This window comes from Pseudopipra pipra, chromosome 21, assembly GCF_036250125.1.
Source record: "Pseudopipra pipra isolate bDixPip1 chromosome 21, bDixPip1.hap1, whole genome shotgun sequence".
In the NCBI taxonomy this organism is placed as follows: Eukaryota; Metazoa; Chordata; class Aves; order Passeriformes; family Pipridae; genus Pseudopipra; species Pseudopipra pipra.
This window is the reverse complement of record NC_087569.1, coordinates 8,289,994-8,305,299: the sequence shown is the minus strand read 5'-3', so window position 1 is coordinate 8,305,299 and position 15,306 is coordinate 8,289,994. Positions and strand designations below refer to the sequence as shown.

Genomic DNA, 15,306 nt, shown 5'->3' with positions numbered 1-15,306 from the left:
AGCAGAGGGACAGCAGGCAGACCACTGGGATTTTGCTCTTTTCTTTGGATGGTCACTGTGGGATCTTTGATCCCCACCAAGCAAACAAGGCTCTTCCAAGACAACAGGCAAGCGCTGGCCAAGCCGGTGAGGGGAAGGAGAGCACACGAGGGACAAGAGCATGGCAACTCCTGCAAAAAGGTCTGGACCTGATTAAATTTATTTTCTTTAGTAACACTTAGCTAAGCAAGGGGGGAAGAACCCTGCAGGGCTCTTCAGCAGCGCTTATCAGGGAAGCTGGAATGAGACTGTTCATTCAGCCGATGAGCCGAGCAGCAGCGGGGGCTGCTCACACCAATATCCATTTCTCTGTCGGGAGCTGCTTTCACCAACAGAAACAAGAAACACTGAAAATGTGCGAGTAAAGTGGCACTTTGAAATCAGAAGGTGTCTGGCAGCTCTGTGTCAGTGCCATGTACCCTCCAGGGGAATTACACACCAGTTCACCGTAGCTCAAAGCTCTGAACAAAGCAAATGCTTGAGTAATGGTGGAGAAAAAAAAACGAAGCGGCAAGAAAAGTGTTTGCCCAAGCTCATGTGAGGCAGGAGTTTTTCCTCTTCTACCTCTGTGGCACAGTGTGCAATCTGCTCAGCTACAGAAGAAATTTAATTTCTTTTTACAAAGTTCATGTTCTGGCCATGAGCCCACAGCACCAACACCCCACACATCACTGGTGAGCTCTGTCAGGTCTTCAGCTACTGCAAGGCTGATTATCATTATTTAACAAGTGGAGGAAAACGCTGGCACAGTTTGTTTGCCCCTCAACTCTATGTCAGCAGAGGGTCGGAGCAAACATCCACACGGGTGATGATTCCCACCCACACACCAATGCCTCCTCAGGGCCAGTGTGGCTTTTGCACAAGGCTGGTTTATCCTCAGGGCCAGCAAATGCCGTGTGAGAAGCTCACATAGATCAGCAAAGGCAAAACACAATCTGTAACTGTGCTTAATTGCTGGGGTAATTAAAAAGTAAAATACCAAACTAAATACCACAAGTCTGAGAATCTGCAAAGCACCACTTTCCTTCCTGGGAGCCGCCTCTCACAAATGACTTTCCCCACCAAGTACCACCTCCACGGGCCCAGACAGACCTTTGAGCAGATGACCAAAAAATGTCAGGAATTTTTCTACTCAATAGATTTTCTCTTCAGTGTGGCAGGATGAAAAGACCTTTCTCTTGAGCAATTGAGTGCTCCCCACAACAGAGCTGGCATGTTCTGAGCATTTGGTATTTCAATCCCAATTAAGCAAAATAGTAATTGCTGCACCTAAGGGTTTCTCAGCTCCCTAAGAGGAAACACTTTATACATACACAGATTTTCCTAGCTTCACCACTGCATACTTAAGGCATAGATTGAGGGATGAATCACAACTTCAAATTCTTCACTACTAAGCCTGGCAATCAACACTGCCCCTTTCTGGCAAAGGAACCCTAAAAATCTTCACCTGTGATGTCATCTGCTAACAGATTTATGTTCCTTGGGGTGCTCCTGTCCAGTGACTCCTTCACTGAGGAGGCAGCTGGGTAACAGGATTTGTTCTGGATAATCCCTGCTCTGGCTCTTGGGAGCCGAGGGGAGGAAACAGATGAAGATACTCCGGGCCAGAGATGGCATTTTTATAGAACTTATTCTCCCCCAGCCACGTGCCAGGTATAAATCCCATCTCCAGTCTCAAGCCCCGAGAAGGCAGCATCATGAAGACAGAAAGGAGGGCCAGAAACTCTGCATTTCCCCATCCAGATCCCAAACCTGTGAGTCCAGAAGGCAGGAGGCATCAAGCCTGGCCTGTCACTGTGTGTGAGGCACCCACCCTGTCCCCATGGTGTGAGGGGGACATTTCCCTAGGTAACCAGCTGTAGGGTAAGGACTGTCTCTTTCTCATGCTGTTGTCTGAACAGGGCCCAGCACAACAGACCCTGAACTGCCGGCAGGGCTGCAAGCTCTGCCTGGGGTTATTATTTTAATAATTAGAGGCATGGCCACAGACAGAGGTGGTATTTGGTGGCCTCTTAACCTAGAGACTTAGTGGGGTTTATGCAGATGACTCCACTTTTTCAGCTGTGAAGCCTGCAGCAAATCCCCATGGAGACAAACACCAAAACCAGGACACTGGATGTGGCTCAGTGCAAGGCCACTGCTTGGTCAGTCCCAGTCAAAAAACAACATAAAACGTGCAGGGCTCAGAGTGTGTTTAGTTTTTAAAAATAAGTAAAACGTGGAGCCTTCCTGCAAGTCAAATCTGGGCTGTCTGGAGCAAAGTGACTTTCCAGGTGAGGCACCACTCCCTGCTCCAGCCTGGTCCTCGTGGCTCTTTCCATCCATCCATCCATCCTCCTGCTTCTCCCACACTCACCATCCCACTGCAAGACAGGTCTTCCCAGCCTAGGAGGCTCTTCCCAACCTACCACATCCCCATCTTTCCACCTCAAGAGCCACTGGTCCCACACAGCCTGCAGGGACATGCCTGCAGGGAAAGGCAGGGACAGCCACCTACTCTTCTACTTCACAACATGGCAATTAACTGGTTTGGAAACTGCCTTTCTAGGCAAAAACGTGTCCTGGGAGCAACCAGGGAGGCAAACATCTACTTTGTGCACCACCTTAGAGACAAACACCTTTTGCCAATCGAGGCCCTGGATGCTCCTGTCATACACAATAATTAAACCATCAGTTGGGAGACACAGCGAATTAATGCGGACAGAGGTGCATAAGGAAATGAAATGGTTCCACTTCAATCCCCACAGCTGTACAAAACCTAAACCAGGTCAGACCCAATGAGGGAAAAAGCAAAAGACTTACAAGGATGCAAGATATCTCTCTTAACAGTCCCCTTTCCCAGAGAGAAAAGCAGAAAAACAAAGACAGAGCACCCAAGTGTGCACCAAGCCAGGATCAGGCTGGCACAGGGATAGAAAGGCATGGAGGGCATCGTTGTGCCACAGGCAGGAGCATACACAGGACAATCCTTTCTTGACCTTCAAGAAAGCACTCCAGTAGAGGTGGTCTACAGGTCTCTGAAGACAAGAGGGAGGCAAAATCACTGGTGCAGCAGCCCAGAGCATTTTCCATTCTTTTAAGAAAGAAAGGAGTCAAAGCTGTGCCATACGTTAGCACTTAAGCAGTGCCTACCCTCAGTTTCCCACCATCTGTACTACTCCCTGAAACTCCCCTTCTCATTTAATTTATTGCTGTGTGTCTCCGCCAAAATCAAAGACCTAAATATCAGCAATCTTGGTGGGAGGCATCCAGCTGCTCCGACTCCTTGTAGGAACAAACCCTATTTGTGCAAGCTTGCATTGAGAAATCCGGGCAGCAAATCTTCCTAGGAACAACTTCCCATGCTTTCGGATTAGCAGATCAAGCTGCAGGCATTTCCCCTTCTGTATCTGTGAAATCCAGCGCTTTAGGACACAAAACCGGGTCTTTTCTAACCCTGGAACGAACCGATTTTGGAAGCACAAGGCAGGACGGCGGCAGCAGCAGGGGGGGCAACAGCCGAGGCTGATCAGTGGTGGGCAGGGAAGCAGAGCACAGCCTGGGGGCCGTGTTCATGTGCTGTGTGGGGCTGGTGAGACGGGGCTTTTCTGGGGAGACTGGGGTGCTGGGACCTGGAAATCATGGCAGTGGAGGCAGCAAAGCCCGGCTCTGGTCACTCATCCAGTTTCCAGACCTCTCTCACCGCTGTTTCTGCCCATGGGATGAAGACAGCAGGAATTCCCTAATGAATGCAGCTATTTGCAAGTCTCTGAGCACAGAGATTACAGGGAAGAGCTCATTAAAAGCAGTTTGTAATGTCACAGCACAGGGACCTCTGTCCTGTAGCCACAAACCTCAATTAAAAAGGGAGCACCCTAAAAAATCAGTTTGCAGAGTCATCAGCCTCTGAGAAGCAAATAAGCATTGCTCCCTGCCCTCTTAAAGCCACAGATATCAGCTGATAAAAGAGGAGCAATCCTGCAAGCCAAACACCCAGGCAGTACTTGCACGGCAGGATTTGTAGCCTGGTGCCCTTTGATTTGCTCTGAGAGCGACAGAACAGTAGTCAAAAAAACATGAAGGGGAAGAATATTTCTAATGCCCTGGTGACCTGTCTGACACCGAAATCCCACCAGACCCAAGACTGTGCACAAAGACCACAGCACTGCTGCTGCTCAGACCCTGAGCTGTGCTTGGAGGGGCAAACAAGAGGGATGAGGGTCCCTCGGTGGGACTGGGGGCACCACTGACCTCAGTGACTCTTGGACTCACTTGGTTCTCAGGGGCTGAAACAGTCCCACAAAGGAGGTTTCATCTGCTTCACAGATCTGACAGCAGATCTGGAAACTGTCATCTCCTTCCCACGCCATCACACAGCTTGGCTCATTTGAAACCTATTTTACCCTGGCTCAGTTCAACTTGTCTTATTCCTCCACACAACAGCAGCAGCCAAGCAAAGAGCGGACAAACCAGGACCCATTTCACAACCAGGACCCCCAGCAAGCCCCAGGCAAGTGGATACTGAACTGCAACCACAACAGCACAGGCCACAACCAAAACTCTCCACTCACCCCTCCTGCCCAGCATGCAACCTCTTAACTAGCAGTGAGAAGGAGGGGATGGAGCCGAGATCCCTGACCACACTAGTAAGATCACTGTGTTTCTCCTTTATTTTTGGGAGAGGCAGAATAATCCTTTTGAACTATGGAAGTGGGGGAGAACCGACATCTGTTCAGATTCAACAGCTTGGGTCTCACTGCTGCAGCTCCAGCTCTCTCCCGGCGGGTGGGAAAGGTCTCTAGCTTTTATTCAAAGGCACTGCCCTCACGCAGGGCCTTTCAGCAGAGGATGGCAGAGCACCTCACAGACATTTAATTAAAACTTACAGCCCGCCCCGGTGAGGAAGGGATTATGAACAGGCCCCCAGCTCAGGCAGCAGCTCACCAGCACAAGCACCTCTTTCTCTGGCATGGTCAAGGCGTCCGGCTCAGCTGCAGGAGCGCAGCAGTCCCAGCTCCTCTGAGCTACTAAACACGCATCAAACAGCCCAGAGCCTTTGAAGAGCCATCAGAGCAGAGCGGAGAGACTGGGAGCACACTCCAACGGGATGGGTAGGGGCTCCTCTCCACCCACTGAGCCACAGCGAGGAGATGGGTTCAGCTTGTGCCGGAGACACACACCCCGTGGTTTGTTACCTCTCTGCAATTTAAATACTACACATTTCCAAAGCATGGAATTACTGGGGGCCAATTCATCCATCTAACAGCTCTGGGAGCTTCATAAAATGGAAAACCATCTTTTTTTTTTTTTCTTCTCTTTCTTTCCTTTTTTTTTTAATCCCCCTGCTTACCTATGAGGTGAGACTTTTGCTGGCTGAATCACATCTATTTTAAACAAAAGTAAGTTCAGACATCTGCCTTTGCACAGTGTCAGCTGCGAGAAATGAGCTAACATCCAGATGCAGTGGCATGTCAGGATTAGCCCAGGCTGGGGCAGGAATGCTTCCATGTATGGAAAAATATTGGAGCAGTGAAACCATAAGCTTGGAGCTGAGTGAAGTGAGAGGCCCTGTCAATGAAGTTGCAGGCTCAGGTTTAGAGGATTTAGCGGCTCAGATCCGCCATAAGATCCTCAGCACGAGGATTTATTTTACAATAAATTTCACACTTTTTCCAAAAGGGACTCCCACAGCAACGCTGTGAGACCTGAGGGTGAGATCCTACACCCTCCTGTTTGCTCTGGAAGCAGGATTCGGGCCGCTGGGTACCATTAACGCTCCCCACACCGGGCACGGGCTGGGGTGTTGATGGGGAGGTTCTGGCAAGTGCAAGGCTGCTGCTCGCCCATCCCTCAGCTGCTGCCTCCTGCACAGCAGGATTTATCAAAGCCAACTCGGAGCTGGCACAAGGGATGAAGCAGTGGCAGTTCAAAAGCAAATGCTGAGCTGGATCAGCTTGGTTGGGGAATCAGTGCGGGCTTCTGCCAACGTCACAGCAAGGGCAGCGACTGCCGAGGCACAGGGAGACAGACACTGAAGTATTCTCTTCAACTGGCCCGGCACAAATCAAGGGGGCTCATTTGTCAGCATCCTGAGTTAACACTAATGAAGTAATGGCTATGACTTCATCTCTCCAGTGGGAATCTCTTGGGAACAGGGGAGAACTAAAATTTCTCTCTCCTGCTCTCTCAGGCAGTTGCAATTTGTTTCAGTTGCCTTCTACTCTCTTCTGCAAACATTACTTAATTCTCACCTAGATTTTTAAATCCTTGCCCTGAAACATAAAACAATGTTCCCTTCTCAGCTGTCAAAGCCAAGACTCTCCGAGATCCCTCTCAGTGGGATCTGACTCCTTGTGCCAGCTGCCACCCACTCCCTGGGGTCCAACCCCGCTGAACCCCTGCTCGCAGCTGAGGATGCCACCAGCTATTTTTCATGGCTCAGACATGGAATAAAAATCTGGTAACTCTTGGAAAATTAATTTTAAATGGGACCTTTGCATCTTTTCTCCATTAAAATATTTTAAAGTCAGGTTGGATTCAACCACAATTGTGATGGCACCTATCACTCGGAGTGCATCCTTTATGAACCAGTGGTGTTTGGGCTCTGCCCACCTCCCCATGCAGGCAGGGACCCTGCACACCCCCACTACCCCATGCCTTGTCAGGGGATCCCACTGCTCTGTTTTGAGGCCAGAGGGGCTTGCTGAGCTCCAAACAGGGGCTTGATCAGATTGCAAACACTCGGCTAACACCCTGACGCAACCGAGCAGTCAGTCACTCACACTAAATAAAGACCACAAATTCTTTACATATTAATTGTTGGTTGCAATTGTTCACGGTGCTGAAAGGCAGACATGAGAGCATGCAGAAATTCCTGCATCTTTTTAGTTCCACCCTTCCATTAATTGGTGTGTGCTCCATGCCAAATCAATAAGACACTACATTTTCTTTGGAAAACCAGGATGATGAAAATGCGATCAGCTATCAGACAAGGCGCTCATGTTGTAATCTGAAACACTCGCATAATTCACTTTCCCACGAGAGAATTTAACATGTCTATTTGCTTACTTGTCAACTCATCCCACTCCCAGTTTCTCCACTGACCCCGTCTTTAATTTACAACGTAGAGATTTAACTCTAATTGTGTTTTTTTCCCTGCAGAGCATCAGCAGAGAAGCAGCGGTTCCAGCCAGCACAGAGGAAGCTGCTCTGCAAGGCAGTGCCAGGGAAAGCCCTCTCCCCGAAACACCCCTAGATCCCCCATCAGGGCTCCTACCCCAAGAACAGAGGGGAATTAATGTGCCCAAAGCCCAAGCTGTAAGGACTCCGAGCACCCTCCCCAGGCTGACAGTGCTCCCTCCTTTCCTAATCGTTATTATCTGGAGATGGCACGAGCACAAAGTGATCTGTCGAGAAAAACATTTCAAACCTATCGAGCATTACGCTGTGATGTGCCATGGAACCAGTTTAGAGAACGCACACAGCTATAAAGTCCTGATTATTCAGTATTCAACCCAGCCTGAAAGCTCAGGAGTCAGCTTGTTATTTGCTGAAAGCGGGGGGCCTGAAATTACCCGTGAATAGTTCAAAGCTGCAGTTAATTCAACATCTCGACTTTCAAAAGCACAAAAATCACAGATTCCTGGAGCGTGTAAGCTTTTTAAAAATTACAAACTACTAACTGTCAAATCAAAGCAGCATATAGAAATCCACATGGCTGATAAGACAAATAGTTGCATTTTAAAGAGTAATTAAATATCACTTTGGAATATTTTGCTTGGAACTTGTTTCCCTGATAAAAAATGGGGAGGGGAAGGAGGAGGAAGCAATCCACACACACACACCAATGAGCTTCTCATCAAGCAAATGCTCAGGCAAACGCTGCTCAAACTTGTTTTCTTGAATTTAGAGTTCAGCCTGCTGTATCACAGCCTCCCGTACCCTCTTAAGTTTCCCTATTTCCCTACATTTCACATCAAACTCTAGCAATAAGGTGGAGACAATCACTATGTTGAATCTGGATTGCTTGGGAGGAGAGTTGGGGCAAGAATCCCCCTGGTCTGGTCACCAAAAAGTGCAATATTTCCTGACTTGGCTTAGATTAAAACCATACCCCAACTTCCATGCTGGGAGCATGGCTGAAAAAAACAGGAATGCAAAACAGAGTTCTACCCAGATGCAATTCAGGAGAAGTGAAACCTTACCCCAGCCACACCAGCTAATCCCACCAAGCACCACTTTGAAACATTAAAAGTTTGTCCATGAGAAAGGATCAAAACGTTCCAAACCATCCTGGACTCGCCCAAAACCCGAATCTGCTAGCAATGAACTCACCACGGATTTCACACAAGCTCTCTCAGCACTGAGAAATACCTACAGGCAATGGTACAAAAGGATTGTCTGGAGTACTAAACAAGGAGACAGCTACTGCATTTCAAACTAAAACCACTTGAAGAAGCCACCATGTAAAGGCAACGCAAACCTGATGTCAGTTTTTGGAATGGGATGTGTAGAGCCCAGTCCAACACTCAGCCGTGTGTGATCAGCAAGAGCTCCCACTGCTTCTCCCCACCCTGGAGCTGGGAGAATTGGACAATGGAAAGATGTCCAAGCAGGCCCCCAAACGTGGGCAATTACCCACTGAAGGATGCAATAAACACCATAGCAGATGACACAGGTCAGCAAGACTTTTAAAATACTGAATCTGCCCCAGGGAGAGCACTTGGGCAGGCCACAGTTTGGACATACGGGGAAATCCAACCTCCAAGGACAACGGTGATGTTTTTGCAACACTAGCAGAACCAGGATAGTCCCCAGACTTGCTGTCTACTGACACGGGGATTTCACTGAAGGATTAGGTCCTGGCACAAGAGAGGATTGTTAATTGCACGGAGGATCACTGCAAAGCTGTGTAAAACATACACAGAAATAACGTGGAAAAGCGGCATCAACAACAACAAGAATTCAAAATGTTTTGGCTTCTGTGTCATCTGCACGATGTGGAAATACTGAATAGCTTATTCCTCAGTCATAATTGAAGTTCACTGTTGCACTTCTTCAAAATCAACACAGAAAAACGCTCCATTGTTCTGCACTCTCTTTTGTAAAGCTGCTACATGTTCAGCCTCTAAAGAATGCATTTTTGGAGAAGAGCTATGCACTGATTACTTTACAAAGCAAAGTTCCTTTGCTTAGTTCTGCAACCTGAGAGTAACAAATGAAATTGTCAACCGTGCATTTTTGAACGAACATTTTCATTTCAACATCTGGATTAAGATGCCACAATGAAAAACAGCACACAGGCTTCCCTCTGCTCCTTTCATACATCTCCCATTCTTACGTTTCAGAACCAGCGAGTTTCAAAGCAAACAAAGAATCAGTTGGTGCTGCTAATGCCTTGCTTCATACTCAATAGCCTGATGTCATGAGAAGACCATATTTTTCAAATCTACAGCTCCGCGAGCCAAAGATTTCATATACATTCCCACCCCAGAAACACAAAGTCAGGGATACAGCTGAAAGTGATTACCTAGATATTTTTATATGATGAAATTCAAAAGCTGCTTCAAGTGATTTACGAAATCTCCTGTTAGACAAATCCCACATCTGTGCTGACCACTCGCCTCCCAGATCTCAGCAGACAGATTTCAAACAGAAAAGTTCTGAGTCCCTGAATATCAGGGTGTACCTTAAACTCTAATCGAGGGCTTTAGGATTTTTCCTCCACAAAAAAAAAATTGTATACAGTCTAATTTAATGACATTTCTATCTCCTCCCCACTATTTCTTGCACAAACTCTACCCACAAAATTAGTACTTGGTGTCTTTTTAGGAGAGGCTCCAGTACATGATCTTTTTAAGCAAAGGGAAAGAAAACACCTTTTTCTTGAGAACGTGGGGGAGAAGAGAGAAATTAAAAAAAAAAAAAAAGAGTATTTGTTGTAAAAGGCTTCAAAGATATATTTGCAAACAAGCAAGAGTTTTGTCTCTTTTTACCCATCAACACCAAAACTACAAAATCCAAAACCACCAACTTGATCCTTTCCCCTCCTTTGGGTGAGACAGAACAAACATCTTCACACACGGGGAAACATCACATGCCTCTGTCACACCATTCAGCAAAAGACAAGTTACTAGGGAATGTGGGAGAAAATACAAACCCAACTTTCAGTATAAAGGAAAATCATTCTGTCCCAACTGAAGGGTTATTTACCAGCTCAAGCAAAGAGAGATCCTCACATTGTTTTCAGATACTTGACTGAATAATCACAGAAAAATAGCCAACATGTTTTGCATTTATTTAAATCCAGAACAGAAGTATCTCAGCCTTCCCAAGGCTGGGTTTGCCTTCCCAAGAAGAATCTGGTCAACACTCAAGCAGATGCTTAAATACAGCGGAGAGCAAACACAAAACAGGAGGCAAAGCACAAACCCTACACCACTCTGGCGCTGTGTGGATGCACCAAGCAAGCGTCAGTAGAAAACTCAAGATTAAAAAGAATGAGGAAGATGACTGGGCCAAGTAAAAACAAAAGCAAAGGCAAATAAAGAACAGCAAAAGATAAACTGCTGCTCTCCCAGTGCAGACCAGCTTACAGCTTTCTCTCCTCCAGCACCAACTCTCCTACACGGAGAAGTGTGAGAGGATCTACTCAACAAAGAACGTGGCCAATTTATTTTCTTTTTTAGCAAAGATGACCAAAACGTCCCACAGACCACAGCAGGACAGCACACTCTGCCCTCCTCCAACAGCCTGTGTGCCATAAGCCCTTGAAGAGCACCCAAATTCACACCGAGTGTAGGTGGACTCCGCAGCAGGGATGGTCTGGAGCTCACCAGGAGAAGTCTGGGATCCTTCCGACAGCAGGAAGGGAGATACCTCGTTGTGGGCGCTGGGGGACATCAGGGCATGTAGACAGATGGGGGCTGTTTACATTACTGAGGCTCCCAGTAGCAATCAGGAATTAAAGCTGTTATTAAATCAACCCTCCAGAACTTGAGCAGATGTTCATGCAAGCAGATAACAACGGGGTGACGTTAAACCAAAACCCCAAACGAACAGAGACGCGGGGCAACATCTCTCCCCCACGTTCTGCTCAGCGATGCCAGGCGCTATCGGAGGACAAATCAATTACCAGCAGCTACGTCGAGCTGCCCAAATCCGGGGCTGAACAGCTTAATTGAGGGACGTGTATCACGAGCTAAAGGCCTCCAATCTCATTTGGCACGTTACGGTTTTGTCCTTGAAAGAAAAACACCCAATAATAGGTCTGGCTGTGGCTCAGACGGAGGCATAATGCCATCCTCCTCATTAATCAAAGGCTTTCCCCACGTCCAGATGTTTGCTGACTTGTACTGCTTTCTTTTATTACTGGTTTGGAGACAGAAATTGCTGTATGCTAAAGTTACTCAAATTGAACTGGTTGTCCCTGGTAACTGCACCCCGGCATTATTGAGTTACTGAGGCATTCAACGAAGAGTGGCTGTTTGCTTTGACAATTCATACTACTTTTCCCAATAACCATGAGAGTAAGATGCTAATTTACTTTTAGGACTGTGGGAATTTTACTGCAAACCCAGAAAGGAGCCTGGTTGTTAGGATCTATCAACACTTGATGCCCGGGGTTTGGAAGAAGGAGAAATGTAGAAAAATGCAGAGTACACCAGAGAGAGAACGTGCACGATGACAAGTAGACATATTTTTCAATAATTCTGAGCAACAAAAGTGATGCTACAGCCAATACAGGACAGGAAGCCATCCTCTCTCCCCAAAGCTTTCATGACCTCAGTAGATAAAGTAACCAACCCACAACGGGAAGCGTTGGCTGGAAGGGACTTCTGGAACTCTTTGAGTCCTGGCATCACCCACATGAGACCCTGCTGGGCAGAGCTTCTCCCAGCCAAGCCCTGCAACCTCCAAGCCTCCTTCCACAGGCTCAGGGAGCTGAGAGCTCAGGGACACAGCTCTCAATGTTTCCAACCCTTTCGCTCTCTCTACTCTGCATCTATAATATCCCCTTCTTCCCATAAATCTATATAATTCACTGGGGTTTAGGAGTATCCCTTGGTGCAAAGGAACCATAACTCAAAAGCACTGCCTACATTCCTCTAATGCTTTTGTTTTTAAACAAATTAAGCCCGTGAGTTACTGAACATATGCTCGACATCCCCAGCTCTCCCTGGCATGTTTTTGAAAAATAGAAAGTTTGTGCTTTTCTGGAGAGTCAGGTCATTAACCCGACTATTTAAAAAATCAGCCTATTACACAAGGAAACTTCTAACTGCCTGAGCTGCAGGTTATAAATCTCCTGTTTAGAAATCTGATATCCTGACATAATTGCCCTTACAACTTACAAATAGGTTCTCTGTTATCCATAGATTAAGCTTCCTCCAAAGCCACATCACATCTGCTTAGTTTTGAAAATATACAGCACGAGCTTCAATTACTTTACACTCCACACAAAAATAATCCTGAATTTAACTCAGGGCTTCTTGGAATAAGGGTTTAAGACCCCATAATCTTTTTATTTCATGTTTTTTTCCAATCTAATAGATGGAAGCACTGGCCAGCATGTAAAATTAATGCCACCTTCCACTTCTACAATTTCCCAACCATTTAACTGCGTTGCAGTGGAATTTTTAAAGCAAATATGGCAAGCAGAAGTCCCACCATCTAAATAATCTAAAATGTTCAGTAGGGAAATGGTAAGCTACTAATTGGAACCACAGTCTTTTCATGTCCCTGTAGGAAGATGGTTTGGTTTTAAAGAAACCTGAATTAAACTGTAATTTCTCTGAAGGATGAAGCTTCTGTTACAGCTCCTCTGATTAGTGAAACTGATCTCAGATCCCAACCACTCGGGCAAGCTCCCAGTTAGAAGTGTCTGGACTTCAAAGGGGCAAACTGGGGCCCTTCGGCAGCATCATCATCCAGGTGCATGGCATTAAACACGTGTGAGCTTTTAACGAACCGGGGGCTTAGTGACAAAAAACTGCAGCAAGTGAGGCAAAAAAAAGCCAACTCCGAGTTTCACAGCTACGTCCCTTCTCAGCGGCAGGGACATCACTCAGTGCTGCCAGAGACAGCCAACTTTTCCTGAAACGACTCCTTTGCCTAAAGGAGAGAGCAAAGTGCTGGCAGAGCCGGGTTGGGAGACCCGTTCAGGAAGAAGTCATCCCTCTCATCCCAACACAGCCTCGCAACATCCGAGCACGGGGGATGCCTGAGAGGGTTCAGCCGCCCCTGACCCCACAGGTTACTGGCATTACCTCAATCCCACTGAAGCGGAGAACAAGCCTCACCAAAGCCAAACCAAAGCCTGCCCGCTGCTTCCACACCAGCAGCCACATTCCCTCGCTGGAAAGATGTTTAGAAATGGCACTGCGGGGCACCATCTTTTTAATTCTTGCCCAATTGCTTCCAGAGATTAGATTTGTAAAGAGGATTTTTTTTTTTTTTAACTACAAACGTCGCGAGCTCGTTGGGAACTGGAGGCTCAGCCTGTGCCTCCTAGTCCCTCACACCCCGCCCTGCCTGGGGTCTTAACAGCGCCTTTTGTCCATTATGTGTCTCTCTGATTAAACTCTCCAGATGAGAGGCTGTAACTGGCAGAATATTTGAACACACCGAGTGCGAAACGAGAGCAACGAACCCCATCCCACAAACTGGCCGGGCAGCTTCGCCAGCAGCTCCCGGCCGAGCCGGGCTCACTCGCTCCCCAACCACCGCGTGTCCTCCCACGGCTGGTGGAGGCCACAGCCCCTTTCCGTGCCCGGACCCACCCGGGAGCCCACGGGCACCGCGTCCCCAGCCCGCACCAAGCTCTGGTTCCCACCTGAGCGGTGCCGTGCCCCGCGCCCGGGCTCGCAGGAGCTGCTCCGCTCACGCCTCGCCCGCAGCCGCGCTCCCCTGCGGGACCCCTCGAGGCCAGCGGGTGCCACCACCCCCGACAAGCCACGACCCTCAGCCAGGGCTTCCTGCCCCCCACCCGTGCGGGACGGAGCCCGCGGGGCTCCCCCAGCGCTGCGGCTCCCGGGCCCCGCAGGAGCCCGGCGAGGCGCTGTCGCCCCGCGGGACAGCAGCCGACACCCCCTTCCCTGCTCCCGGGGGAACTTTCTGGAAGGCGCCCCCCGCCCCCAGACAAAGCCCCGGGCGCGCCCCCCGCCCGGCCGCGGGTCTCACCTTGCGGTGCTTGTCGGCGAAGGGCAGCGCCAGCCAGGGCATGGCCCGCACCGCCTCCTGCCACTGCTGCTGCTCCTGCTCGGCCGACACGAACACGATCTCCAGGCGCTGCCCGCCGGCCGCCGCCGCCTCCCCCCTGAAGCGCCCGTAGAAGGCGGCCAGGCTGGCGCCGAGCTGCGCGCAGGGGCCGCCGAGGCTGCAGCCGAAGTAGAGCCCCACCAGGGAGACCCCGCGGGCGGCCAGCGCCGACACGGCCACCTCCTCGCCGTCGGCGGCCACCAGCACCTCTCCCAGCAGGTCGGTGAGCGCGCCCGCCATCCCGCTCCGCTCCCGCACCGCTCCCGCCGCGCTCCGCGCCCGCCGCCCGAGCACGCGCCGCCCCGCCCCGCCAGGGGGCGCTGCTGCGCCGCGCGGCCCCGCGCCCGCCCCCGCCCCCGCCCCGGGCAGCGCCGCCCCGGACCGGCCCCGATCCCGGGAATGGGACCGATCCCGGGAATGGGACCGATCCCGGGAATGGGACCGATCCCGGGAATGGGGCCGCTTCCCTCTGCACCGCCCCGGACCGGCCCCGATCCCGGGAATGGGACCGATCCCGGGAATGGGGCCGCTTCCCTCTGCACCGCCCCGGACCGGCCCCGATCCCGGGAATGGGACCGATCCCGGGAATGGGACCGATCCTGGACTGGGACCGCTTCCCTCTGCACCGCTTCCCTCTGCACCGCCCCGGACCGGCCCCGATCCCGGACCGTTTCCCTCTGCACCGCTCCCAGGACCGCTTCCCTCTGCACCGCTCCCGGCCCCTCTCCCAGCGCCTAAAGCGGCTCCAAGGGATATGGAGACCGGCTTGGACAAGGGCATGGAGTGACAGGACAACGGGGAATGGTTTCCCACTGACAGAGGGCAGGGGTAGATTGGATACTGGGGAGAAATTCTCCCCTGTGAGGGTGGTGAGTTGTTGGCACAGGTTGCCCAGAGAAGCTGTGGATGCCCCATCCCTGGAAGCGAAGGCCAGGCTGGATGTGGCTCTGAGCAACCTGCTCTAGTGGAAGATCTCCCACCCCATAGTAGGAGGGTGGAACAATAATGTCCCTTCCAACCCAAACCGTG

The 15,306-nt window shown here is 49.9% G+C and overlaps 1 protein-coding gene across 1 annotated transcript in view; it reads right to left on the bottom strand.

The window, feature by feature from the left end:
* NXN (nucleoredoxin) overlaps window positions 1-14,575 on the bottom strand; it is a 48,428-nt gene extending 33,853 nt beyond the window's left edge. Inside the window, exon 1 of the mRNA XM_064677967.1 lies at window positions 14,200-14,575. Within this exon, the coding sequence (XP_064534037.1) occupies window positions 14,200-14,517 (318 nt within the window). The 5' untranslated portion in view covers window positions 14,518-14,575. The remainder of the gene's footprint in view (window positions 1-14,199) is intronic.
* Window positions 14,576-15,306: the final 731 nt, after the last annotated feature.